The sequence below is a fragment of the Monodon monoceros genome, unplaced genomic scaffold, assembly GCF_005190385.1.
Source record: "Monodon monoceros isolate NGI ecotype Baffin Bay Population unplaced genomic scaffold, NGI_Narwhal_1 Super_Scaffold_10, whole genome shotgun sequence".
In the NCBI taxonomy this organism is placed as follows: Eukaryota; Metazoa; Chordata; class Mammalia; order Artiodactyla; family Monodontidae; genus Monodon; species Monodon monoceros.
Genome location: NW_021703766.1, coordinates 27,668,758 through 27,694,060, shown reverse-complemented (window position 1 = coordinate 27,694,060; position 25,303 = coordinate 27,668,758). Strand labels below are relative to the sequence as shown.

The window sequence follows — 25,303 nt, the reverse complement described above, 5'->3', positions numbered from 1 at the left end:
GATATCATATTTGTGTGTGGATGATTTCGTACCTTTACTGAATGTTTACCTTTACCAGTGAGCTTTCCCATTCATAATTTTCTTGTTGCTTGTTGTGGGCTTTTCTTTTCTGCCTAGAATTGTTGTAAAGCTGGTTTGGTGGTGCTGAATTCTTTTAGCTTTTGCTTGTCTCTAAAGCTTTTGATTTCTCCATCAAATCTGAATGAGAGACTTGTTGGGTAGAGCCTTAATTGGTTGTAGGTTTTTCCCTTTCATCACTTTAAATATATCATGCCACTCTGTTCTGGCCTACAGAGAAAAGTCAGCCGATAACCTTATGGATTCCCTTGTATGTTATTTGTTGCTTTTCCCTTGTTGCTTTTAATATTTTCTCTTTGCCTTTCATTTTTGTCAGTTTGATTAATGTGAGTCTCAGCATGCTCCTCCTTGGGTTTATCCTGTATGGTACTCTCTGCACATCCCAGACTTGGGTGACCGTTTCCTTTCCCATGTGAGGGATGTTTTCAGCTATTACCTCTTCAAATATTTTCTCAAGCTGTTTCTCTCTCTCTTCTCCTTCTGGGAACCCTGTAATGCGAATGTTGGTGCTTTTAATGTTGTCCCAGAGGTCTCTTAAACTGTCCTCATTTCTTTTCATTCTTTTTTCTTTATTCTGTTCCACAGAAGTGATTTCCACCATTCTGTCTTCCAGCTCACTTATCCATTCTTCTGCCTTATTTATTCTGCTGTTGATTCCTGCTAGTGTTGTTGTTGTTGTTTAATCTATTTATTTATTTATTGGCTGCGTTGGGTCTTCATTGCTGCGTGTGGGCTTTCTCTAGTTGCGGTGAGTGGGTGCTACTCTTTGTCGTGGTGCGTGGGCTTCTCACTGCGGTGGCTTCTCTTGTTGTGGAGCATGGGCTCTAGGGTGCAGGCTCAGTAGCTGTGGCACACAGGCTTAGTTGCTCCGTGGCATGTGGGATCTTCCCGGACCAGGGCTTGAACCCGTGTCCCCTGCATTGGCAGGCGGATTCTTAACCACTGTGCCACCAGGGAAGCCCCCTGCTAGTGTATTTTTAATTTCAGTTATTGTATTGTTCATCTCTGTTTGTTTTTCTTGAAATTTTCTAGCTCTTTGTTAAACATTTCTTATATCTTCTTGGTCTGTGCCTCCATTCTTTTTCCACGATCTTGGATATCTTCACTGTCATTACTCTGAATTCTTTTTCAGGTAGATTGCCTATCTCCACTTCACAGACTTGTTCTTCTGGGCTTCTATCTTGTTCTTTCATCTGGAACATATTCCTCTGCCATCTCATTTTGTCTAACTTTCTGTGTTTGCAGTCCCACAGGCTGCAGGGTTATAGTTCCTCTTGCTTCTGGTGTCTGCCCCCATCTCGTTGTGGCTGTTTCTTTGTCTTTGGAAGTACAATATCTTTTGGTAGGTTCCAGTCCTTTTTTGTCAGTGGTTGTTCAGCAGCTGGTTGTGATTTTGGTGTTTTCAGGAGAGAAGGTGAGCTCAGGTCCTTCTACTCCAACCATCTTGTCTGGGCAGGCTCCTCAGCAAATGTTTTTTGAACAGCTCCTCCTATGGACAGTGCCGAAGCTGGGGTAAAACTACAGAGCTCTGAATGGAGTTGGGGGGATAGAGTGAGGCAAGCAAATGACAAAGAGACAGGAAAACTTAAGATGGTGGAAAATGTCATAAAGAGAATGAAGCAGGGTGAAGTGATTGAGATTGGAGGGATGGGGGGTGGGGACATCAGGGAGACTTCTGGAGGAGGAGGTGTGACACTTAAGCTGAGATGTTAATCTATGGCATGACATTCATGGCTGTATCCCAGCTTACCTAGTTCCCAGCAGGAACTAGGATACTTCCTGGATATGCTCCATGGATATTTTTGAATGAATGAAGGAGGGAGGAGTGCCCAAAGCAGAGGAAGGAGCGCGTACAAGGGCCCTGAGGTGGGAACGTGCTCAGTGTATTCCAAGAGCCCTTTCTCTCCACCACGCAGCTCTGTGTCTCCTTTGGTGGCTCTTGTCTCGTCAGGAGCATCTGGCCTGCCTTCTGTGCTCTGGCTGCCCCATGACACAGGAGACTGCATGCTCAGCTCCCAGCGGGTGATGCTATCCAACCTCTCCCTCCTTTGGGCCCCCAACAATCTTTCCGAGTCTGAGGGCTGTGCAAGGCAAGAGCACAGTGGACCCCATCTCATTTCAAACTCTGGTTTGCCACTGACTAGCTAAGTGACCTTGGGCAGTGTATTAGTTTCCAAGGGCTGCTGTGAAGCCACCACAAACCGGGTGGCTTCAAACTACAGAAATGTATTCTCTCACAGCACTGGAGGCTAGAAGTCCAAATTCAAGGTGTTGGCAGGGCCACGCTCCCTCTAAAGTTTCTAGGGGAAGGTGCCTTCTTGCCTCAGCCAGCTCCTGGTAGCTGCAGGCATCCCTTGCCTTGTGGTGACATCACTCCGGTCTCTGCCTCCTTCCCATGGCTGCCTTCCCTCTGTGCCCTTAAGGACACCAGTCATGTGGGAACAAGGGCCCACCGTACTCCAGCATGGCCTCATCTTAACTCTTTACGTCTGCAGCTACCTGTTTCCAAATATGATCACATGCTGACCTTAGGGGTTAGGATTTTAACACCTCTTCTGGGGGACACAGTTCAACCTCTAATAGGCAGGTTACATAACCTCTTTGTGCCTCAGTTCTCTGTTCTATGAAATGGGGTGGTAATAATAGGGCTCCTCTGCTGGGGTTGCAGGATAGCCTACACAGAATGGTGGGAACCTCTGGACAGGGCCAGGCACACAGAAAGCACACAGTCAATGCTGTTATTTCCACCTTATCAGTGAAGGTTTCCTGGGAGCAGCTGGCAATGTCCTTGGCCAGGAGGACTTACTGAGGAGGGCCTGGGGCTGGGCTGTGGGCCTCTTGCCTGGGATGCGGAGGCTCAGAGAGGCCCCTCCCCGCTGTCTGGATGAGAAGGGGCAGGTGGGCGCCTCTTCAGTGTGGCGGGGTGAAAGCCATTAACAGAAGGTGGGGAGCTCAGTCTGCAGAGGGATGTGAGCAGAGGGTGCCCAGCCACTGTAGGTGCCCACAAGGGGATTCGGGTACTGAATAAGCCCAGATGACCTTTCAGGCCCAATCAGCCTGGAATTCCTGGGCGGGAACTTGGGGCTAGAATCCCAGAGCAGCCCAGCAAAGACTGAGGGGCATATGTAGACTCCCCAAAGCCAGAAGGGGCCTAAACCCTGACAGGCAGGGCAACTGAGGCAGAGAGAGGAAGGGACTTGTGGGGAGTTCACATAGAGAGTTGGGAGCCCCTGTCTCCTAGTCTCCCCATGGTAGGCCCCTGGGTGGGTGTGGATGCCAGGGGGTAGGGCCCCAGGGCTGGGTCCCGGTCCCTGAGGCTGCCCCACAGTCCCCTTCAAATGAAGCTACTTTGGAATGACTTCAGCTGGTGGTCATTGTCACCATGCCCTCCTCCCTCCATTAGCTTGGTCCCCCCTCTCTGAGCCTGGCCAGATTCACCCCGAGGTCCCCGAAGTACTTCCTGCATCCCAGAGTCCATCCACGCCCATCCCCTGTAGCACTTGCTGGGAGGCAAGAGGGCAGGGCGTCGCCAGCCCCACTTTGCAGATGAAGGAGCTGAGACCTAGAGGGAAGGGGTGGCAGAAGCGGGCAGAACCCAGTGCCTGGACTCCTTGGGCGGTAGTGTGGAGGCTGCCTCTCAGCCTGCTGGACCAGCCCCTGGGGCAACAGGCTGGAGATACCCCGGGATCAAGCCCATTTGGTGGTGGCTACAGAGAATAGCCTCCCTCTGGGTGTGGTCTGGCCACAGCTGGGAGCCTCAGGAGAGCTGGGGGTGGGGGGTGTCAGGGCTGACCCCTGCAGCAGCCTCCTCCCCATGCTGTCTGTATCTATATTTATCCCCATGTCGGCCTGGCTGCCTTTTGGGAGTGCATTGTCTTCAGAGCTCAGCAGCTTTAGCTAAGGTAGGGAAGTGATTTGTGTCAAGATGCTGCCCGCCCCCCACCTTGATGGGAGCACCAGTCTGCTCTCTGAGGGGCTGTGCATCACCTGGCAGGAGCCAGTGCAGCAGTGGGTGTGCAGGGAGGGCCCCAGGGAGTATTAGCAGCTTGGGGATGGACCCCCCCATTTCAGAGAACCAGCGCTGTGGAACATTGGGGTGGTAGGGCTGCGGCTAGAAGGTGGTACCAGATAAACTGTAAAGCCTTTCAGCTCAGAGATTCAGAGAACTCCTGATTTCCGAAATCCTAGAATTCCCAAACCCTGGGATTCTGTGAATCTGTGAATCTGTAGGCTTCTGCAATTCCAAGATGCCGCAGATCCTCTTCCCTTCACCTTCACTCTTCCTTCAACTTTCAGCAAACGTTTGTCGAGCTCCCGTTCTATGCCTCTCTGCTCTGGAAACAGCAGAGATGAAAATAAGATCTGGTCCCATCTTTAAGCTCAAGAGAGGGTGACATTTCCTAAGCCAGTGGTTGCAATATGGTAACAATGTAAGTGCTTCCCTCTCCAGGGCCAGGGGCTCAGGGGGCAATTTGTAGAGCAGTCCCCAATTTGTGTTTTTTTAAAAAACGTTTTCTTGAAGTATAATATACAAAATAGAGCAGACTTCCTGCTCAATGACCGTTCACAAACCAAAAACATCCGTGTTAGCAGCCCCTAGATTGAGAAACAAACGTGACCCTCACTGAAGCCCCCTGGTAGCCCCGTCCGGTTACTCACACCCTCCCCCACTATCTTGCAATGCCCCTCCAGCAGCATAGACTTGTTTTGCCTGGATTTAACTTCATGTAATGAGATTATACAGGATGACACGCCCCTTTGCGTCTGGCTTCCTGCATTCAGTATGTTCATAAGACCTATTCATATTGTTGCTGTCCTCGTGCTTCCTTCATGCTCGTGGCAGTGTGGTCCACTGTGTGCACGTTCACCATTTATTTATCCCTTTTCCAGATGATAGGCGTTTAGGGGACTCCCGGCCTGGGGCTATTACAAATAGTGCTGCTCTGAAAGTTCTCCGGTGTGTCTTTTGGTGAACATATTGCATGTTTCTGCTGGGCGTTGCTGGGTCATCATAAGGGATGCACTTATTTAGCTTTGTAGTCGCTGCCAAACATTTCTCCAAAGCGGTTGTACCAGTCTACACTCCTGTTGGTGACACGTGAGAGTTCCAGTTGCTCCACATCCTTGTCAACACTTGGTATCGCCAGCTTTTTAAATTTTATCCTGGGGGTGGGGGCAGGAAGGCATAGTGGCATTGATTTCATTTGGTTTTGCTGAGCTGAGTTTGAAGAATGACAGAGCTAAGTGAAGAAGAGGGAAGGGCATGCCAGGCAGATGGAACAGCATGTGCAAAATTACAGAGGCATGAAAAAGTACTGTTGGAACTCTGTGTAGTAAACAGCATAGCTAGAGCCAGAAATGTGTTGAGGCAGTCGGGGCGGGGGGGGCGGGGGGCGGCAGCTATCAGGGTGTTTGGACATTGTCCTGAGAACAGTAGGGAGTCCCAGAGAGGATTTTCTCATTTGAGCGAGTACCTGCAGTGTGTCAGGCATTTTGTAATTTACATTTTTTTTTTTTGCGGTAGGCGGGCCTCTCACTGTTGTGGCCTCTCCCGTTGCGGGGCACAGGCTCCGGACACGCAGGCTCAGCGGCCATGGCTCACGGGCCCAGCCGCTCCGCGGCATGTGGGATCTTCCCGGACCGGGGCAGGAACCCGTGTCCCTTGCATCGGCAGGCGGACTCTCAACCACTGCGCCACCAGGGAAGCCCCTGTAATTTACATTTGATGGATAAGAAAACTAAACTGAGACTCAGAAAGACCAAATGACTTGTCCTGAGTCATATTAGCAGAGGCTGTGGAATGCACATCCTTCCAAGCCTCAGTTTGCTCTTCTGGAGAATGGGAGTGGTGGTAACACCTCGCTCAAGGATGTTGTGAAGCTATAGAAGTTAAAGTCCATAACACTGGGCACAGGGCCTGGGGCAAGCGTTATTATTACTCTCATTTTATATCCTGTCTCCATCACCACAGCCATACCACCCCCTCTCTTCCCTGCCAGCTGACAGGGTGGGAGTGGGCTCTCCTAGCTCCCACAGTTAGGAAGGGCTGGCAGAGAACTCTAGCCTCAGCACCCTATTTTCCTGCCCCACGGCAGGTCTTCTAGGACCTGAAGGTTGCTACGATGGTTAATCTTATGTATCACCTTGGCTAGGCTATCGTGACCAGTTGTTCAGTTAAACACTAGTCTGATGTTGCTGTGTAGGTATTTTTTTTAGATGCGATTAACATTTAAATCGGTGGACTTTTATTAAAGCAGATTATCCTCCGTTATGTGGGTGGGCCACATCCAATCAAAGGCCTTAAAAGCAAAGACTAAGGTTTCTCCCAGAAGAAGGAATTCAGCCCCAAGACTGCAACATAGAAACCTTGCCTAGTTTCCAACCTGCTTGTCTTGCCCTGTGGATTTCGGACTGAAGACTGCAGTGTCAACTCTAACCTGAATTTGCAGCCTTCAGTTTTGCCCCGCAGATTTCAGACTTGTCTTCTCCAACAAGCTCATGAGTCGGTTCCTTAAAAGAAATCTCTCTATATATATGTAGATATCCTATTGGTTCTGTTTTCTCTGGAGAACCCTAATACAGTTGCCATTTGTCTTCCTGGATCTTTCTCATCTGGGAGATGGGGTGAAGGAGGCAACTTAGATCTGGATGCGTTCAAGGCATCTTCTGACCCTGTAAGTTCAGTAAATGCAGCCATCAGGGCCAGTGGGGACCAGGCATCTGGTTAGCCGAGGGTTCCAGTTACCAGAGTGTCACCATCTAGACCAGAGGCTGCAAACTCAGACGTCTGCCGAGACCTCGCGGGAACTCAGCGTGTGAAGTTGGCAGGGCTTGTATGGGGACCAAGCATGACATCTGCCTAATTAGGCCAAGAGCAGGCTAAACCAGAGCCATCCCTGGGGTATGGTCAGCCACTGGTGGGCCGTGTAGCAGCCTCCCGCCTAGGAGCTTGGTGTTCAAAGTGTGGTCTCAGATGGGCCGCCTCAGCGGCGCCAGGAAGCTTGTTCGAAATGCAGACTCTCGGGTCCTTCCCCAGACCTGCTGCGTCAGAATCTGCCTCACCTACCCACCCCTCTGGGATTTGTGTGTTACGAGGAGGGCTTGTTAAAGCACAGATGCCATTCTGGGGACTCTGAGCAGGTCTGTTTGGGGCCCAGGAACCTGCCTTTCTAACAAGCTCCCAGGAGATGCTGAGGAGGCCCATCCGGGAACCACCCTTGGAGCGGAGAGAGCCTGAGGCAACCCCAGGATCCTCTGTTGTCACCGATTAGACCCCACTGAGCAGGATTTGCTGCATGATGAAGACCCAGGAGCCCTCAGCCCAGGAGAGTAGCACCTTGAAGGGTGTGTGGGTGTGGGGTCTGAGTCTGTTATTCCCTCCCTGGCCCCCTATCTACCACCTTGGTCTCCCTTGGCATCTCTGAGCTGTGTCTTCCAGCTGAGAAAGGGAGCCTAGAACCATATCCTCAACGAGTTTTCACTCCTGGTCCCCTTTACATACACCGTAAACTTCACACACCTCTCCCCCTGCCCCCAGTCATCAAGAATCGCTGATAATAGCACAAGCTGCATAGTGTCGTTCTAAGTGCTTTACCTCATTTAATCCTGGACGTCAATACCTGATGAAAGCACTTTTGCTGTTCCTGTTTTTATAGAAGGGGAACAAAGACCAGAGAGGTTAAGTAACTTGCCTGAGATCACACAGCAGGTAAATGACAGAACCAGGGATTCAAGCCCAGCAGTCTGAGTCCAGAGTCAGTGCTCTTACCCTCAGCACAGTACCGACCAGAGGACCGCACCCCTGTCCTCGTAACTGCTGCCAACAAGACTGTAGAGCATTACTTGCTGCAGGTGGCACTGAAAACAGAATTTCATTTTTCAGATATCTGGTTGAGCATGCTTTTTCAGGGGGCACAGGATGCCCCCCAGTTCTGACAGGCCATCCCGCTGTTGCACTTGCCCCTGCAGTGGGGGGCACCTCGGCCCTGCCCCTCCCATCTCCCTTTTCCCCATCTGGGTCTCCAGGTCTCTACCTCAGCTGCTGCCTCCCCTGCCCCCTACCGGCTCTCTCCCTGCACCTGCCTCTCTTGGTGTCTCCTGTCACTGCCCGTCTCTGAACTGGGGCCCCTGCAGGCCACCTTGGCGTCTCTTCTCCACAGTGGGTGGGATGCACAGCCGGGCTCCTGGGTCCTGAGCTGCTGGGGCCAGTGATGGGCGGGGAAGTTGGAGTAGGGCAGCCCTAGCTCTTAGCCTCAGCACCATTCTTCCCTGGCTTAGAAGCACCACTGCCCCCTTCTTGGGCCTTGGTTTCCACCTCTGTGAAATGGGACATGAACCCCTCTAGTGCTGGCCTCTTGGAGCAGTTATGATGGTTCCGGGACTGAGAAGGGGCTTTATGATCCCTCAAGTGCTGTGTGTAGCCGGGAGGTGGTTGTGATTCCTCTGGGGCTGCAGATTAAAGAGCCTGCCTGAGGGGCTCCCTTCCTCGTTCATTTGCCACAGTGTAGGTGCTGCTCTAGGTGCTGGGGAAACAGTGATCCCTCCCTTGTGGAACTTACATTCCAGACAGTACACAAGGCAAATAGACAAATTAGTAAAAATGGTTGTAGATTGCATTGATCTGTGAAGGAACCAGTGTGGGGCTGAGATTAGCTTGGGTGACCAAGGAAGGCTTCTGAGGAGGTGACGTGAAGCTGACAACTAAGACCTGTCATGTGATGGGACTTCCCTGGTGGTTCAGTGGTTAAGAATCTGCCTTCCAGTGCAGGGGACACGGGTTCGATCCCTGGTCGGGGAGCTAAGATCCCACATGACGTGGGGAAAGTAAGCCCGCGTGCCGCGACGAAAGATCCTGCATGCTGTAACCAAGACCTGACACAGCCAAATAAATCAATTAAAAAAAAAAAAAAAGACCTGCCACATGAAGAAAAGCATTTCTGGCAGGGGAAAGAGCAAGTGCAAAGGCCCTGAGGCAGGAGAGAGATTAGCATATTTGCAGAGCAGAAGGAGGCCAGTGCAGCTGGGGCACAGGGAGTGACGGAGAGTGTGGCATAAGGTGGGGTCAGGTCAGGCCCTGTTGGCCTGGGGAGGATTTGGATTGTGTGACAAGGAAGGGCAGCCACTGGGAGATTTTCCGGAAGAGCTGTGGTAGCACCTGATTTGCATGTTTAAAGACTCCCTCTGGCTCTGTCGGGGCATGGAAAAGAGAGAGTCTGGGGGCTGGGGTTGCTCAGGGAGACCTGACATGGGCCAGGGAAGTGGAAGCGGGGAGATGGGGACGATGCTGGACGCATTTTGGCGGTGGAACCGACAGCAGTAGTAGGATATGGGGGGTGAAGGAAAGAGAGAGGTCAAGGAGGATGGGTTCCTAGGTTTCTGGCTAAAACTGGAATGTTCTAGACCTGTGACTCAGCATCAGAGTCTCCAAACCCTGTTCTTCTGCCTAAAGGGTAAGATGTCTTAGGAGCCGGGCCAGCGGACCCTGTGGGAGCTTAAGCCTCAGTCTTGTTCATTGTTGAAGCCCGAGAGTGCTCAAGGAATGTTTGCTGAATGAATGAATGGGAATTCCCAAGCCCTGCCCGCTCTTTGCCTCAGTTAACCCATCTGTAAAAGGGACTGCTAGTTTTGTATCCCCGCCTTCCAATTCCTTCCCCGGGGCTCTGGTCACCCCAGAAGGCCTGTGTCCATCTGGGCCAGGAGTCAGGACCATCCACGAGCAGGCCCCAGCTCCCCAGGCCCCCTCTCCAGCCTGAAACCTCAAATTACCTGTACTGCGGTGATGCACCAGGGAGGTTTCCATCTTGCCTAGATGCGCATGGCAGGCCCAACCCTCCCTTAATGACACCTTGCCTGCCAGCCCTCCTGCTGGAGTAGGAGGGGAGGGGGCCCGGCCCAGCCTAAGCCGTGGTTTCTTTTTCCATTGCGTCAGGCCTCAGGGTCTGGCCTGCCCGCCCGCTGCCGGCTGGCACAGAGGGGCCCACTCTGACCCCCACCTGCCCCAACTCCAGACATCATGTGCTCCCCGTTTCGGGGATCCAGAAGCTTCCAAGCAGAGGGTGAGTTGGGGATAGGGGACCTGCCCCTAGCTGGGGGAGGAGTGCCCCCTTCCCCCGCCCACTCATCACTCACTCTCTCTGGGGCCTGCAAGCTGATCCAGGTGGGGCCACAGTGGGCTCTGAGGAGCCCCACCCAGCCCGACTGTCCCCTGGACCTGGCCCTCCTGGCCACACCCTCAGCCAGGCTGGAGCCAGTGAGGGGTAGGAGGAAGTGCAGTAACCTAGGCGAGGGATGATGGTAGCTCAGACCAGGGGGAGGGTGGGGGAGAAGTGGCCCCAGAATGTCCATACAAGCGCTTGCCTTTGCATCTGTTAGCCTGCGGGCATGTGTGTGCGTGCGTATGGGTGTGACGTGCATAAGGAAATGTGTGAACCTGGGTGTGTGTACCTGATACCCCTGAGGTACGGGATGAAAACAGAGGTCTCTGACTTGGCAGTATGGGGGGTGGTGGCCCAAATGGCATCTAGCATGTCATGAAGGGGGCCTGTGAGGTGGAGAGGGGTGGGTGAGCTGGAATCCACCCCATTAGTGATGATGGGAGAGACAGGGGTGCGGGCAGTGTAACCCCAGAGGAACTGGTGACCTTGGGGGCGCCGGGGTTTTCTTAGCCTCAGGCTCCCTTTGGCCTGGCTGACTCCCCAGATGCCCCCACCTGGTTCTAGGTCCCCACCATGCCCAGCAGTCCCCTGGCCCTGGCCAGAAGGCCGTACGTTGGCCTGGGAGTCTGGAAAATTGGTTCACAGCCTGCCTCTGTTTCCTGACTGTGTGACATTGTACAGGTGACTTCTGCTCTGAGCCTCACTTTCCTTATCTGCAAAATGGGGGTGACTCTTGTGCCCCCCACCCCACCCCAGGTAGTTGTAAGCATAAACAGGTGTTCTCTCAGCCTCTTTGTGGATGAGTCCAGCCCCCAGATACTTACCCACAAAGGCCAGGTTCCAACTCCTTGACTAATATCTTATCCCCTGACTGTCGAGTGGGTAACTGGCCCTGCACTGCCCCAGAGGAGGGAGGTGAGAGGAGGCCATTCCTTCTGAGAGCATGAACCCACCTGACCATGCTGACCAGCCCTGACTACAAGCTGAGCACGTCACCCGCATGATGTCTCTGATCCTTATTCAAATCTGGCGGGGCAGGTCCTAAAATTGCCTCACCCTCCAGAGGGGGACACTGAGGCTCGTTCGTTCACTCTAGAGTGTTTACTGAATGTCTGCCAAGTCCCAAGACCTGTGCCAGAGCTGGGATCCTGCGGTAAGAAGACTACCCAGCTCCAGCCCTCTAGGACCTCATGTTCCAGGCTGGCTGAGAGCTGCGGAGGGCAGCCAGGTCCTTCGGGCTCCAGGCTCCCAGAGGGAGCTGGGGCTTTATTCGGAGAGTGATGCAAGTCTTGGAGGGTTTTAAGCAGAGAGGTGTCATGGTCCAATTTGTGTTTTTCAAAGCTCACTCTAGTCCCTGTGGGGACTAGGGGTGGTTAGACTAAGGAGAGGCAGCAGGGAGGCTGGCGAGGAGGTGGCTGTGATCCAAGCGGCAAGGACCGAGCCACAGTGGCAGTGCTGGGCCCGCTCCCTCTCCCTCTGACCCCAGCCCGCTTCCTGAGCGCCAGCCCCTCGCTGGGCACACGCAGCCCCGGTCTGCAGGAGGCCTGCGTGAGCGCGGTCCCCTCTTCCGCTCCAGACACAGCGCCCTGGGCATACCTGACAGGGAGAGGACCTGGACAGTGACAAAGCCAGTGCTCAGCCTCCTCCCTCCCACCGTCTGTCCCTAGAACAGAACCTCATTATAGTCACACGAGCCCAGAGCATCAGCACAGCACTGCAGTTTGCCTGCAGTATTTATTCTTGTCGTGTAAAAACTAGTTTCCATCGGAGAGGCTGGAGAGCTGCGTGTGTGCCGCAGGGTGGCCGTGCCAAGTCAGGGAGGGATGAGCAAATCTGTGACCCGCCGAGGGGAACGGGGAATAGGGATGTCCAAAATGGACATCTTGCCGGGTGGCTGATGCTGGAAGGCGGGCCTGGGTGAACTTCAGATGTGCCAGTGGAAATAAGATCTGACCACACCTTGTAGGACTGTGTCATGATGTGTCGTTAGCACATGAGGAAACTGAGGCACAGAGAGCTGAGGATAAGGACCAACTCAGGCAAGATCTGAGCGATATGGAGCGTTTGTGCGTTTGTTGATTTATACACGTACCTTTTTTTTTTAATCCAACAAATGTAAACTGAGTGCCTCCTATGGACCGGTCACTGTGCTTAAGCTGGTGATACAGGATGAACAAGACAGATAATGAACAAAGTCAAGTTTTGGATAAGTGACCAGAAGGTAGCTTCCTAGCGGCCAAAGCACTGAGGGAAACCTGAGCAATTACAAGCTCCGTCGTAGCCGCAAGATGCCGATATGTCAATTGCTCAGGAGAAGCCCAGGTTTTCCTGGCAAAATGATTGGGATGCCTGTGTCCACTGTGATTTGTTGCTGATCTGACAGGGGCAGCTTGGACCTGTGTGTATCTCACAGGTAAAGACGGACCAAAGCAGAGAATGACTTTAAAGACAAACTAAACACACCTACCGGAGACTCCTTTTTCACGCATTTCCTGCATTCTTTCTCCAAGCTTTTGCCCATGTCATCCTCCCCACTGCCACCCCGCCCCACACACACTCCTTTTCTTCCATCTTTAACCACACCTTGAGGGTCAGGTGGTGACGCCTCCCCGGGGTGGAGTGGCGCAGCAGATGTCTGTCCCCTCTCTGACCCCCAATGCTGTCCCCTCAGACTGCGAGGAGCTGCCGCCGCCGTTGCCGACCCCCATGGCCTACACGCCGGGTGGAGGTGCCCCAGCACCGGGGGTGGCCCCCGTGGGCTCCCAGTACTGCGTGTGCAAGGTGGAGTTGTCAGTGAGCGGCCAGAACCTGCTGGACCGGGACGTCACCTCTAAGTCCGACCCCTTCTGTGTCCTCTTCACAGAGAATAATGGCAGGTGGAGCGAGGTGAGGCCCCTCTGTGTGCAGCTGCAATGGGTGGAGGGTGGCTCGGTCGCTGGGGAGGGGCTCTCACGGTATCCCAGGGACCTGGGGTCAGGCCTTTGGAAGTACTTGCAGTGTGGGCCGGAGGTTACTTAGAAAATTGTTATTCTGAAAATCATATTTTATTTAAAATGTTTATAACAGTACTTAAAATAATTATATTTGTGTTTATTATAATTCATAGATTTATATTTATATAATTTTATATTTAGTGTTCTATAATATTTTAAGTTACTATAATATATAGTTAAAACCTTAGAGTTTTGCAAAATGCTTGCTTTCATTTTTAAAATAACTTTCCCCTCTTATTCCTAAATGAGCACAGTCAGTGAGGAGCAAACAGAGAAATAGGGAACTCAGGCTTTGGTCCCAGAGCTGGACCAAGACCCAGCTCTGTCACTCCCTGCTGTGTGGCCTTGGGCAGGTGGCTATCCCTCTCTGAGCCTGTCTCCTCATCTGTGAAATGAGGATTTTCTTTCCCTGCCTACCTTGGAGAGTCCCAGAGCTGGGGATGTTGATGGTGCCACAGCCAACGACTTCTGAGCTGGAAGACTTTTGCCTGAGGGCTGGGGAAAGATGCAGCTTAAGGAAGGCTATTAAGAAATCCAAACTGTTAAGACTTTCAACATTTAAAAATGGCTTTGTTTCCTATTCCGAAAGGGGTCTATATTCATTGCAGTAAATTTAGAAAATCCAGGTAGACCTAGAGAAGAAAATCAAAATGGTTGGGAACCCGCCTGTCAGGGAGAACCAACTGTTAATGGTTTGGTATCCAGCCTTCCAGACAGTTTTACATGCATATAAAATTTCCAAAATATGTTTCTATTTTTCATAGTTATTTAATGAGGCCTCAGTGGGCGTCCCACAGAACATACTGTGGTTTACAAAGAATTTCCACAGATGTTGGCTCCTTCTTATGATGCCAAGGAAATCGGCTGGGATTGTTGACCCATTTTACAGAGGAGAACTGGGGCCCAGAGCGGGGAGGGACTTACCTGTCTTACCGAGCACATTGGTGGTACAGCCAGAAGTGGGAGGTGGGGCATGAGGTCAGCCGAGGATTGCTGGGGGAAGCCCCAGGCCTGAGGCCAGCATGTCCAGAGTCCCCTCTGACAGGTCTCCGGAACTCCCCCCGCCCCTGCCCCTCGGGGAGTGATGTCCTCCCCCACTGCATCCACCCCCACTCATGACATGCCCCCCACCCTCCCTGACAATCTCGCTCCCACCCAGGCCAGACACCCTGGCTAAAAATAGCTCAGGGCCAAGACCTCTTCCGTCCCTGCTGCTCTCTGGCCCTTGGAAATGGGATGGGTGGGAGGAAAAATCAACACAGCCCAGGCCCTAAAATAGACTGTCACCCAGACTCCGCGGTTTGGGGCCTCAGTGCAGAGAGGCCGGGAGGCGGGGTTCCTGTCCCAGCCCCACCAGAGACCCACAGTGCAAGGCCCTGCCCTTCCCCAGGCCTTGGTCTCCACACTAGGTAGGGGACGCTCGGTTCCTGGTTTTGACATTCCAGGGTTTGAGGAGGGTACAGACACCTGCCTCCGGGGAGATGGGGAACCCCTGACCTCACCTCCCCGCTAAGTACCCCTCCTTCTCTCTGTTTCTTCTCTCAGCTTCCATGTAAAATGTGGTTTGAAAAAAGGGTTCTCCCCAAATATAAAGGATGAAAGCCACAGGTGTCAAATCCTTTCATTTTACAGAAGGGGAAACTGAGGTCCAGATGGGAAAAGGGACTCCCTCTGTCACTTAACCTAGGCAGGGACAGGGTCCGACCTCTTACCTTGGAACCTGGGTATGGAGTCAGGACCAGTGTGTTAAAAGTATGAATGGTGGGCTTCCCTGGTGGCGCAGTGGTTGAGAGTCCGCCTGCTGATGCAGGGGACATGGGTTCGTGCCCCAGTCCGAGAAGATCCCACATGCCGCGGAGCGGCTGGGCCCGTGAGCCATGGCCACTGAGCCTGTGCGTCCGGAGCCTGTGCTCTGCAATGGGAGAGGCCACACAGTGATAGGCCCACGTACTGCAAAAAAAAAAAAGTGTGAATGGTAGAGTCAGGACTGGGTTCAAATCTTGGCCCTGCCCTCTAGCTGTTCAACCTTGGGTGAGTCACTTAACCTCTCTGTGCTTCAGTGTCCTTATCTGTGAGCTGGGAGTAATGATTGTTTCAGCCATCTGGGTAACTGGCCATGAGTGCCTGGCACAGAATTGGGTGTTTAGCAAGTAAGCACCATGATTCCCTGTAGCCCAAGAAGGGCTGAAACAGCTACTTGACTCTGACACCTGTTTCCCTGCCCTCTGCCAGTATGACAGGACAGAAACTGCAGTCAACAACCTCAACCCCGCTTTCTCCAAGAAGTTCGTCCTTGACTACCATTTTGAGGAGGTGCAGAAGCTCAAGTTTGCCCTGTTTGACCAGGACAAGTCCAGCACGCAGCTCGAGGAGCATGATTTCCTGGGCCAGTTCTCCTGCAGCCTGGGCACGGTGAGCCGGGCTCCTCCAGGAGGGCGGGGTCAGTGCAGTGCCGCCATAAGTCACCTGGCTCCCAAGGATGGGGCAGCCCCCTGGAGAGTCTGCTGCTGCCTGCTTTCCCTGGTCCTGTTTTCCCGCCTGGCTCCCGAGGTGGCATCACAAATGCGGACAGCCTTGGGGGCCAGCAGGCACAGAAAGGGGGAAGTAGGCAGGTGGGGTTGGGGCCAGGCTGAAGTGTTCCCCTCGGAAGACACTGAGCACAGTGCCACACAGGAGTGGGGCGCCCTATGGCCAGAGCTGCTCAGTGGTAGAAGTAAGCAAGTGTGGTCTTGACTTCCTGGGATGGGAGCATCTGACCAGCAACCAAGACACCCACGATAGTCCCACTTGATGGCTGGCTCACTGTGTGACCTTGGGCATCTTCCTTTCCCTCTGTGGGCCACATTTCCCCCTCCAGTTCACTCCTTGGTGAGCTTATGGGGGTTGCAGGGCTAAGAGCTCCTGATACAAGTTCCGATCATTGTTAATGGCTATGTGCCCTAGGGCGAGCCCCACACCCTTCTGAGCCTCACTCTCCCCATATTTTACTTGGGGATAGTGATGAGCTCTCTGCCCAGTCTATAGGGATGGTGGGTGAATAAAACGGAAAATGCTTCGAGAGGTTCTAGTGGAGACTGAAATGCCCTGGGCCTTCCCGGAGATGATGTTCAATGAAAAAAGCAAGGGCCCAGCAGTTACGTAAGAAGTGGGGTGTGTCTCTCAGGGTCCCCGCCATGTGTCTACACCCTCAAACGGTAACCGAGGAGAGAGCTTTAGGACCAGTGGGCAGGGGCAGGAACCGACAAGGGGTGAGGAAACCTTTACAGGGCTGACACCTGCCAGAAGCCCAGCCACCCCTAGCCTGGAGGGAGGGGCGGGGCAGGAAGTGGTGTTGCCAGGTCCTGGGGAGAGCTGTGGCCACCACGGGGAGGCCTCTGGACTGGAGCCGAGGCGATGATGAGCAACAAACCTTCCGCCAAGGCTCAGCCCAGCCCTTCTCCCCTCCTGCTCTCCTAGCTCCTGCTGGCACCGCCGTTGGCTGAACCCCAACAAGCTGTAAGACAGGGGAGCCAGGTGATGCAGGCCGCAGTGGCATAGAGAAGGTGGAGAAGGGCAGAGTGGACCTAGGGAGAAGAAGTAGCACAGGGAGACTAGGAACATGCTCACATTGGCACAAAGAAACACTGGCCTTTTCCCCAAGAAACAGAACTGTGGTGGCACAAGGAGGATGTGGGAATGGGGTGTACAGAGACCGGTGGGAGCGAGACTTACAATGTGTTCCACTTGTCCTTTCTATATTGTATTGATCCTTGAACTCTGTGTGAATGTATTCACTATTCAAAGCAATGAAAATACATAGGAGGAGTCAGGGTTTGATCCTCTCCATCAGGGATCACACCCTGAGGGAGGGTGGGGGTCTCTGGATGACTCTGGGGGAGGCAGTTACGCGGCTAACCTCCCTTCAGCAGTCTCCAGAAAGTGAGCCTTACAAGAGCCTTTTCCTGGGGACATCCAGGTCAGCAGAATCCGACTGCTGGGATTCTGTCCCAGCTGTGGGACCTCGGGCAAGTGTCTTAACTTCTCTGGGCCTCAGTTTCCTCAGCTGCCCGGTGGGGTTAGCAGTGGTTGCTGTCTGCCTCCCATGGCGGGGATCACGCAGGGGGAGGTTTAGCCAGTGCCTGGCATGGAGCATCGTGCTGTGAGCAGTGCCTGTTGAGGATTTTTTCCTCCCTGGGTCTCTTCCCCAGCCCTCAGAGTGAGTGCCTCTCCTCTCTCCCTCCAGATCGTCTCCAGCAAGAAGATCACTCAGCCTCTGCTGCTGATGAATGACAAGCCTGCGGGGAAGGGCTTGATTACGGTACCAGCCCTGCTCCCCGCTCTCTGCTCTCTGCAGGCCCCCCACACACTGCCCACTGCCCTCCCCCATCAATGGGCCACTTCACTGGCAGATAATCACCAGCTTTGTTTGGAGTAAAAAGGCCCAACTTACAACTTAGCAACAGGTCTCTTAGCAACGGGCTCCTGGCTCCACATATGATGTGTTGGGGCTGCCAAACCAGGGAGTGGGGGGCACTGCCAGGGGTGCCCAGGGTGGCTCCCCAGGCAGGGGCGCTACTCCTCCTCCCTGGAGGCCTCCAGAGCCCTCCCTGCATCCACTCCCGGCACTGGCCTCTTGGGCGACTTTCAGGCGTTTCAGGGCCTTGCCCATCGGAACTCTGCTTGTGGCTGCAATGCGCAATGATTCCTGTGATGCGCAGGCCCTTTGAGCGGCTGAGCTCTTCGGTCATTAGAATTCCGGAAGGCGGGGAAACCTGGTTTTACAGATGAGGGAACTGAATCCCAGAGAGGAAGTGCCCTTGGGCGGTTCAGCTAGTGAGGTTCGCTCCTAGATTGTCCCTCTTCAGAGCCTGTGTGACGCCAGGGGTTCTGGAGGGAGGAGGGCTGTACCTGTGTGTGTTCACAGGCCTTACTCCCCTGCCCTGGAGCCTTCCTGGCTCCCCACTGCCTGTGGAGCCATGCATTCCAGGCTGGGAGGGACCCAGCAGTCTCAGCTGTTTTTTACCCCGTTCATGTCCATGGCCTGTGTTCAAGGCAAACTGAATTCTTAGCATACCCTGCACTTACCCTAGGCCCTCATCCACTGTTCCTGCCACCTGGAATGTCCCCTCCCAGCCTCCCCCATCTCTTGGGGTTTAAAACCTCCCCATCTAAATGCCTTCACAAGCCAGCTGCCCTCCACATGGAAGCCAGCCCAGAAGGACCCCACCCAGTGGGTATGCCAACCTCCAGCGTTGCCAGCAGTTCGCCTCCAGACCTGGGTTCTGTCCTCTTGTGAAATGGGGGCAGTAATAGGGCCTACCCTATGGGGTTGTTGAGCAGGTCTCAGCTGGAGGGGGGGAAGGGGAGAAGGGGCCTCTAGCCTGGCCTCTGTCTGTGGTTCTCAGGGTCAAATAGCTCGTTAGGTGAGGCCATCCCAGAGGTGTGGGAGCAGAGGAAGTCCTAGCCGAGGGAGAGCCCTGCCCACTTGGGTTGCTGTTGGCCAGAGGGCCTTCCCTGCCACTCTGGGGAGGTGAGAGGGAGAGGCCCAGAGAGGGTAGATGGCAGCCTCGAGGTCACCCAGGTGGTGCATCACTGGCTGGCCTGGGGCAGAGGGCCATGGCTGATGGGGAGGGCGTGGAGGATAGATGAGGGGTGTGAGCTGGCGAGACAGCAGAGAGAGCTCGGGTGGTCCCTTGCCTGCCCCGGGCCTCAGTTTCCCTGGCTGCACAGTGTGCAGTTGTTAGAATTTCCGACACCTTGGTGTTTTGAGGTGGTTGTCTGTGCTCCCTGGATCTGCAGTGGGGACATGAGAGGGTCTGTCAGGCTGCTCGCTGGCCCAGAGCCTCTCTCTAGGGCTCAAGACCACCCTCCATGTTTGGTCCCTGCTTCATCTCCCCCCACCCCACCATCTCATGGCCCATCTCTTGAGCCACATTGGGGTCACTTTCTGATTCCTCATATCCAAAAGGGTTATTATCCCCATCTTCCAGAAGATGGAAACTGAGGTTTGAGGAAGACGAGAGACTCGTCCCAGGTCACCTGGCACTACTCTTCCCCACCACTCCCCTCCTAGCCCTGGAGAATTGACTCCTGGGGCAACCTGTGTCCAGCCTGCCTGAACGGAGGCCAGAGGGCGTCTCAGGACAGACCCCGACCCCCGACGTTCCTCTGGCCTTACAGATTGCTGCCCAGGAGCTTTCAGACAATCGGGTCATCACGCTGAGCCTGGTGGGCAGGAAGCTGGACAAGAAGGTGAGGCAGGCAAGGGAGGGGGCTCTCCATCAAGGAGCAGGAACCCTCCCCCAGCCCTGGGGTTGTGTGGCCTGGGGGTTCTGGCCACCACCTTCATTGCCCCTCCAGGGACAAGTCCATAGCACACGGCCCTACTGCCACCCCAAATTAGGACTGCTTCACCACTGAGGTAGTGAGTTTCCTATCACTTAGAGATATTCAAGACATGGCTGGAAACCCACTCGTTGGGGCTCCCCATCCCACGTAGTGTAAATGCTAGGGTCCTTACAGTAACCTACAGGACCCCACCTGATGTGTCCTCAGCTCCCCCCAACTCCCTGGCCTCACCCCTTCTGCATTCCCTACTTTCATTCTGTTTTAGCCAAATCAGCCTCTTCCTTGTCCTAGGATTAAACCAGGCACCGTCCTGCCTCAGGACCTTTGCACTTGCTGTCTTTTCTGCCTGGGATGTTCTTTACCCTGAATATTCTCATGACAGGCCCCTCTCTCACCTCCACGTCACCTCCTAGTGAGGCCTTCCCTGAAATTGCAGTGGTCCCTGCTATCCCGCCCCCTCCTCCTTTATTTGTCTCCTTAACGCTAATTCTGCCTCATGTGTATTACTTACTCATTTATTTTATGTCTCCCCCTCTTGAATATAGCCTCTTGAGAGTCCATGTTTGCTTAAATAAATGGAGGTTTAAAGGACTCTTCTGCTAGGATAGTTTCAGTTTTTCAGAATCCCACTAAAATGAATTAAAATCCCATCCTGCTGGGTGCCTCCCTCTGCCCTGGGAACAGTCTCCCTCTTGACGTCCTGCCCCACTGAAGATGCTGGAATTGTAACTTCTACAGGCTCCAGGTCTTAGGGTCTCTGAGCCCAAGCTCTGGTAACCCAAGGATGGGGCAGTTTCTCCTGGGGCTGCTGCTTGGTCCCAGGGGGCTGCAACTGCCCTGGGCGTCTGCTGAGCCCTGCAGAGGCTGAGGGGAGAGGGGCCAGGCTGGCTCTGCCCATAGCCCTCACTCCTGACGCCAGGTGTGGGAGGCAGTGGGGCCACACCCCCACCCCATCTGAATCCGGTGGAATTATGCCTTCCTCACCCACATCCTCCCGCTTCCTCCAGGACCTCTTTGGGAAGTCAGACCCATTTCTCGAGTTTTATAAACCAGGAGGTGATGGCAAGTGGATGCTGGTCCACAGGACTGAGGTGGGTGTGTGGGGCTCCAGGGGTCTCTGAGCCAGTGGGTCTGTAGTCCAGCCACACCCAACAGCTCAGGTCGGGGCTAGGCAGTCACAGCCCTGCGGCACACAGGAAAACCCGAACTGGCCCCTAAAGGACTTGTTCCCTCCCCATCACAGGGATGCTCACTTCCATCCCCAGAGGCATGGCTGTGGGTCTCTCCACCTTGCCACTCCCTGTCCCATTGGGCTGGCCCAACCCCAGAGCTGTACTGGCCCTGGGCCTGAGTTCACCCTTGCCCCTCACTGTCCTGCAGGTGATCAAGTACACTCTGGACCCCGTGTGGAAGCCATTCACTGTGCCATTGGTGTCCCTGTGTGATGGGGACGTGGAGAAGCCCATTCAGGTGAGGGGGGCTATGGGAACCCTGCTGCCCACCCTACCAGCTCTGGCCTCCTGGTTACCTGAGGCTTCCTGGGGGTGCCTTGGCAAAGCTCTGGAAAAAGAACCCTTGTGGGGGGAGGGGCAGGAGACCTGAGCCCTTGTCCCAGGTCTCCCTGACCCTCTGAGTGATCTGGGCAGGGCCCTCATCTCTGTGATTCCCTTGTCTAAAATGGGAACAGAGTGACTGCTCTTTTTTTCCGGAGGGCTGTGTGCTGCTAGCTAGGATAATGAATGCAGAATCACCTTGGAAACAGCCAAGTGTTGTTGCTGTGATGAAGGTGATGATTACTAGTCTCTGAAAGCCCTAAGTCCTCAGGGGCCATGTCTGAGAGCAGACGAGGTGGGGCGAGGCCCTGAGACCATGTAGGGATCCCCAGGCAGGGCACCAGGAAACTTGGGTTCTAGTTCTGCCACTGTGAGACTTTGGGCAAGTGCTTCCCACTCAAGGCCTCAGTTTACCCATCAGTACAATGGGTACAACAATCCCTGCCCTCCTTCTAGGAGTGTCATGGCAGCTAAGTTAGAGAGCATATCAAGCTGGGACTTTTTGTGCCCATCTCAGGAAAAAAAATAGCAGTCTAGGGAGGACTCCAGACCATGGCCCATGAGGCCAGGTGGGCCACAACCCAAGATAGATTAGCAGCCCAGTGTCAGGTGTCTGAGGTGTGCAGCTTCCTGCTCCAGAGGGAATGGCCTCCATTACTAGAGCGGGCACCCTTTCTCCTTTTCCCGGCAATCATGGAAGGCTTCCTGCAGGAGGCGGTTCAGGAGCTACCGGCATCATCCCAAGCCAGCTAGTCACATCTGGAGGGGAGAGGGAGGTACCACCCCTCAAAAAAGGCATGGGATTTGCTCAGGGAGCTGAGAGGAGCTGGCAGGTGCCTCCTGTGGGGCAGCTCTGGGGTGACTCGCTGGACCCACTCCAGGTTATGTGCTATGACTATGACAACGACGGGGGCCATGACTTCATCGGTGAGTTCCAGACCTCGGTGTCACAGATGTGTGAGGCTCGTGACGGCATCCCGGTAAGATGTGCACATGTGCGTGACCCCAGGACCTCGGCAGGGGATGGGGAAGGGGCACAGGTTTTTGAATCAGGCAGACTGGGGCCCAGATCCCACCTCTCTGCCTTATGACCTTGAGCAAGACATTTAATCTCTCTGAGCCTCAGTTTCCCCATCTGTCAAGTGGAGGCAGAAGAGTAGAGTGGGAATTAAATGAGATTAAACAAGTAAAGTACCTAGTGCATAGTGAGTACTTGGGGGAGCTGTCTATTTAACTCTGAGAAGCCAGGCTCTGGGCAACAGTTCTGGGTGCGTGAGTGGACATGACATGGATGAGTTGTCTGGGGATGGAGGGCAGATGCACATCTTCTGACCTTGGGCAGATATAGCTTGGCATGAGCCTAAGGTGGCAGGAAACATTTCTGGGGTGGGGGGCTTCCTGGAGGAGGCATGCTGCCCCTGTGGAGTAGATTCTGGAGCCCAGGAGAGGGTCAGTCCCCACAGAAGCCCCAAGCTGAGCTCCTCTTTCTTCTGTGTTGCCCAGCGGGAGTTTGAGTGTATCAACCCCAAGAAGCAGAAGAAGAAGAAGAACTATAAAAACTCGGGCATCATTATCTTGCGTTCCTGCAAGGTGAGCCAGCATGGGTGGGCACGGGGCACAGTCCCGGTTTGGGGTCACACAGAGGTATATCGCTGCACAAGAGACAGAGTGTTGGGTTTGGAGCCAGCAAGGCCTGGGTTCAAATCCTGGTTCTGCCATGTCCTGGCTCTGTGACCTGAGCTTAACCTCTCTGGGCCTCAGTCTCCTCATCTATAGAATGGGAAGGTTAACAAGGTAAAGCATGTAAAATGTTAGTCTCATATCACATTCCTTTGTGGAAGTCAAGGAGGGCATGCGATGACCTTCCGGGGTTTCCTTGTTGGAGCGTAACTATAGGGAGTTACTGCTTCCCAGGCTTGCCCATTGCATGTTCAGCATCAGAGGGGCAGAGGATATCCAGCCAGGGTGACCTGTGCTCTGGCAGTGACCCTAGTGAGGGCTGAGGTTACTGGCCCGTGGTGTAACTGGGGCCACTGAAGTCCACAAAGACAATGAAGTTTGCACCGGCAGTGGCCAGGCTGAGGTCAGGGGCCAGGCCCCCCTGGATATCTGGTGGCCATGTATCTGCTGGAATCAGGTAGAACGTTAAGGAAGGCAGCCCAGGCCAGAGCAGCAAGAACCCTGGATGCTGGGCCTGAAGGTTCCAAGTCCTGGCACTCTCTCTACCAGCTGGCCGACCCCAGGCCTCAGTTTCCTTGTCTGGAGACTAGGATTTACGTGAGCATTCAGTGAGGTCACAACGTAGCAGTGCCCTGTAGAAGTTAAGCTGGCAGGTTGCAGCATCATGATTTTGGGTCCTTGTTTCTGAAACTTGGGTCATTCACATCCCTCTTCATGATTTTTTCCACCTGCCTTATTATGTTTTGTATTCAGCCCCTCCTCCCCCCATTTTGGTGTCTTTTTTTACTTAAATACATTTATTTTGAAAGGAAACTTTCTAATGCCACCAAAATTGGAAGGCCAGTATCCTTTGCCAAAAGGAGGCAAAGACCATCCAAACAAACCATGTTTTAGCAGCTTTATTAATTATTAATTTACAGCAGAAGGCCTTGAGCCAGAGGCCTGGCATCTCTCTGTTCAAAGTTGAGGTTGGTAAGGGCTACACTGGGCCCTGGGACACTGCCTGGACTTATCATGCGTGTGTGCGTGTGTGTGTGTGTGTGTGTGTGTCCGTCCCACCTATTGGTAACCATTGCTCTGAGTGCTTTGTCATAGAGGGATTTGGGTTTTGTTGTAATCAGATCAGGTCCATCTGCCTTTTTCCGCCTCCTTGACCCCTGTCAGGGCACAGAGCAACAACTCCCCAAAGGTCATCTGTGGAGTGTGGCCAAGTGAAGGCGAGCCCTCAGGTACAGGGCAGGGGCCCACTCACCCCTCTGATTCCTTCCAGATAAACCGGGACTACTCCTTCCTGGACTACATCCTGGGAGGCTGCCAGCTCATGTTCACTGTAAGGCTCTCCCCCATCCCACCCCGCCCCAGTGAGGATCCTCCCTAAGTGCTTGGGCCATGATTGCAGCAGGAGGGACTTGGGATAAACTTCAGGAAGGATCCTCCCCAGGGCAAGGGGCGTGTCTGGCCCAGAGGAGAGGGAATAGGTGGATGGGCCTGAGTCAGGGCTTAGCTGCAGGTCAGGGCCTGGCTGCCCAGCCCTCAGAATGTCACTGGTTACACTTCCTCAGAAGGAAAAAAAGCCAAATTCCTCCCCACTTCCCTTCCTGCCTCATCTGCTATGCCCTCATCCTTGCTCACTCAGCTCCGTCCACACTGATCCTCCCCCAACACGCTAAGCTCTGCTCTGTCTTGGGGCTTTGCATTTGCTGTTCCCACTGCCTGGAATGCTCTTCCCCAGAACCTTCTCTTGGCTGCTGCCCTGCCATCCTGCAGGCTGTGACACAGAGGTCACCTCCCCCCGATGCGTCCTGTTCCTCGTCACTTCTCCTGTTTTATTATCTTCAGGGCACTCGCCACTCTGAATTTTCTTAAGTATTTTTCACTTGTCCCACTAGCGACTAATGACTGAGTGTCCTGAGTGCGGGGCCGCTGTTTTTTTTTTTTTCCCTCCACCCTCGGTGTATCACTCAGTGCCCGGCACATAGCACCTGCTCAGTATATGCTCATTGGAAGAATGAATTGTCACTCTGCCGGTGGCCTGGAGTGTATGCCCCATAGACTTCTCCCGTTCCTCACCCGAAGGGAGGCCTCAAGCCCAGAGGAGAACTCCTGCCAGGGTCCCATACTCTGCCCACCTCCCACCTAGCCTCCCTGCTCTCTATCACTGCTTCTGATCCCATGGGGGCTGGAAGTCATCTGCAGGACTATAAGGAGGTGCAGGGGATTGGCCTTGTTGACCTGTAACCCCACTGGTCACCACAGCCCCCCTCCCCTGCAGAGTGAAAAAAGGCCTCGAAATGGGAGTAGATGAGTGTGTGGGTTGGGACAGTGAGGGGGGAAAAGGAATTTGGGGCTGTTAGTTGGCTTTGTATCATATCTGGGCAATAGACTTTATGCTTGGGCAACAGGGAGCCACAGACGGCATTAGAGCCAGAGGAGTAATACAGTCAGACAGTTTCCAGGTTTTGGACCATCTTTTGGAAGGGTGGGTCAGGGCTGGGAGATGAAGTGGGCTTTCTGTGTC

General features: G+C 53.9%; 1 protein-coding gene across 5 annotated transcripts in view; it reads left to right on the top strand.

Moving 5' to 3' along the window:
* The window catches only part of CPNE2 (copine 2), a 51,962-nt gene that overhangs the window by 8,458 nt on the left and 18,201 nt on the right, over window positions 1-25,303 (top strand). For 2 of the 5 annotated variants that reach the window (XR_003795958.1, XM_029238388.1), the window contains exons 1-9: window positions 1,101-13,118; window positions 15,458-15,637; window positions 17,448-17,522; window positions 19,385-19,456; window positions 20,560-20,643; window positions 20,933-21,022; window positions 21,987-22,085; window positions 22,609-22,695; window positions 24,056-24,115. Coding sequence is in view for 4 of the 5 variants with exons in the window: in XM_029238388.1 (XP_029094221.1) it covers window positions 12,864-13,118; window positions 15,458-15,637; window positions 17,448-17,522; window positions 19,385-19,456; window positions 20,560-20,643; window positions 20,933-21,022; window positions 21,987-22,085; window positions 22,609-22,695; window positions 24,056-24,115 (1,002 nt within the window). In the remaining variant the exon portion in view is untranslated. Of the gene's footprint in view, window positions 1-1,099; window positions 13,119-15,457; window positions 15,638-17,447; window positions 17,523-19,384; window positions 19,457-20,559; window positions 20,644-20,932; window positions 21,023-21,986; window positions 22,086-22,608; window positions 22,696-24,055; window positions 24,116-25,303 lie in introns of those variants that run through there. The other 3 variants (XM_029238380.1, XM_029238401.1, XM_029238370.1) reach the window with 3 other exon arrangements.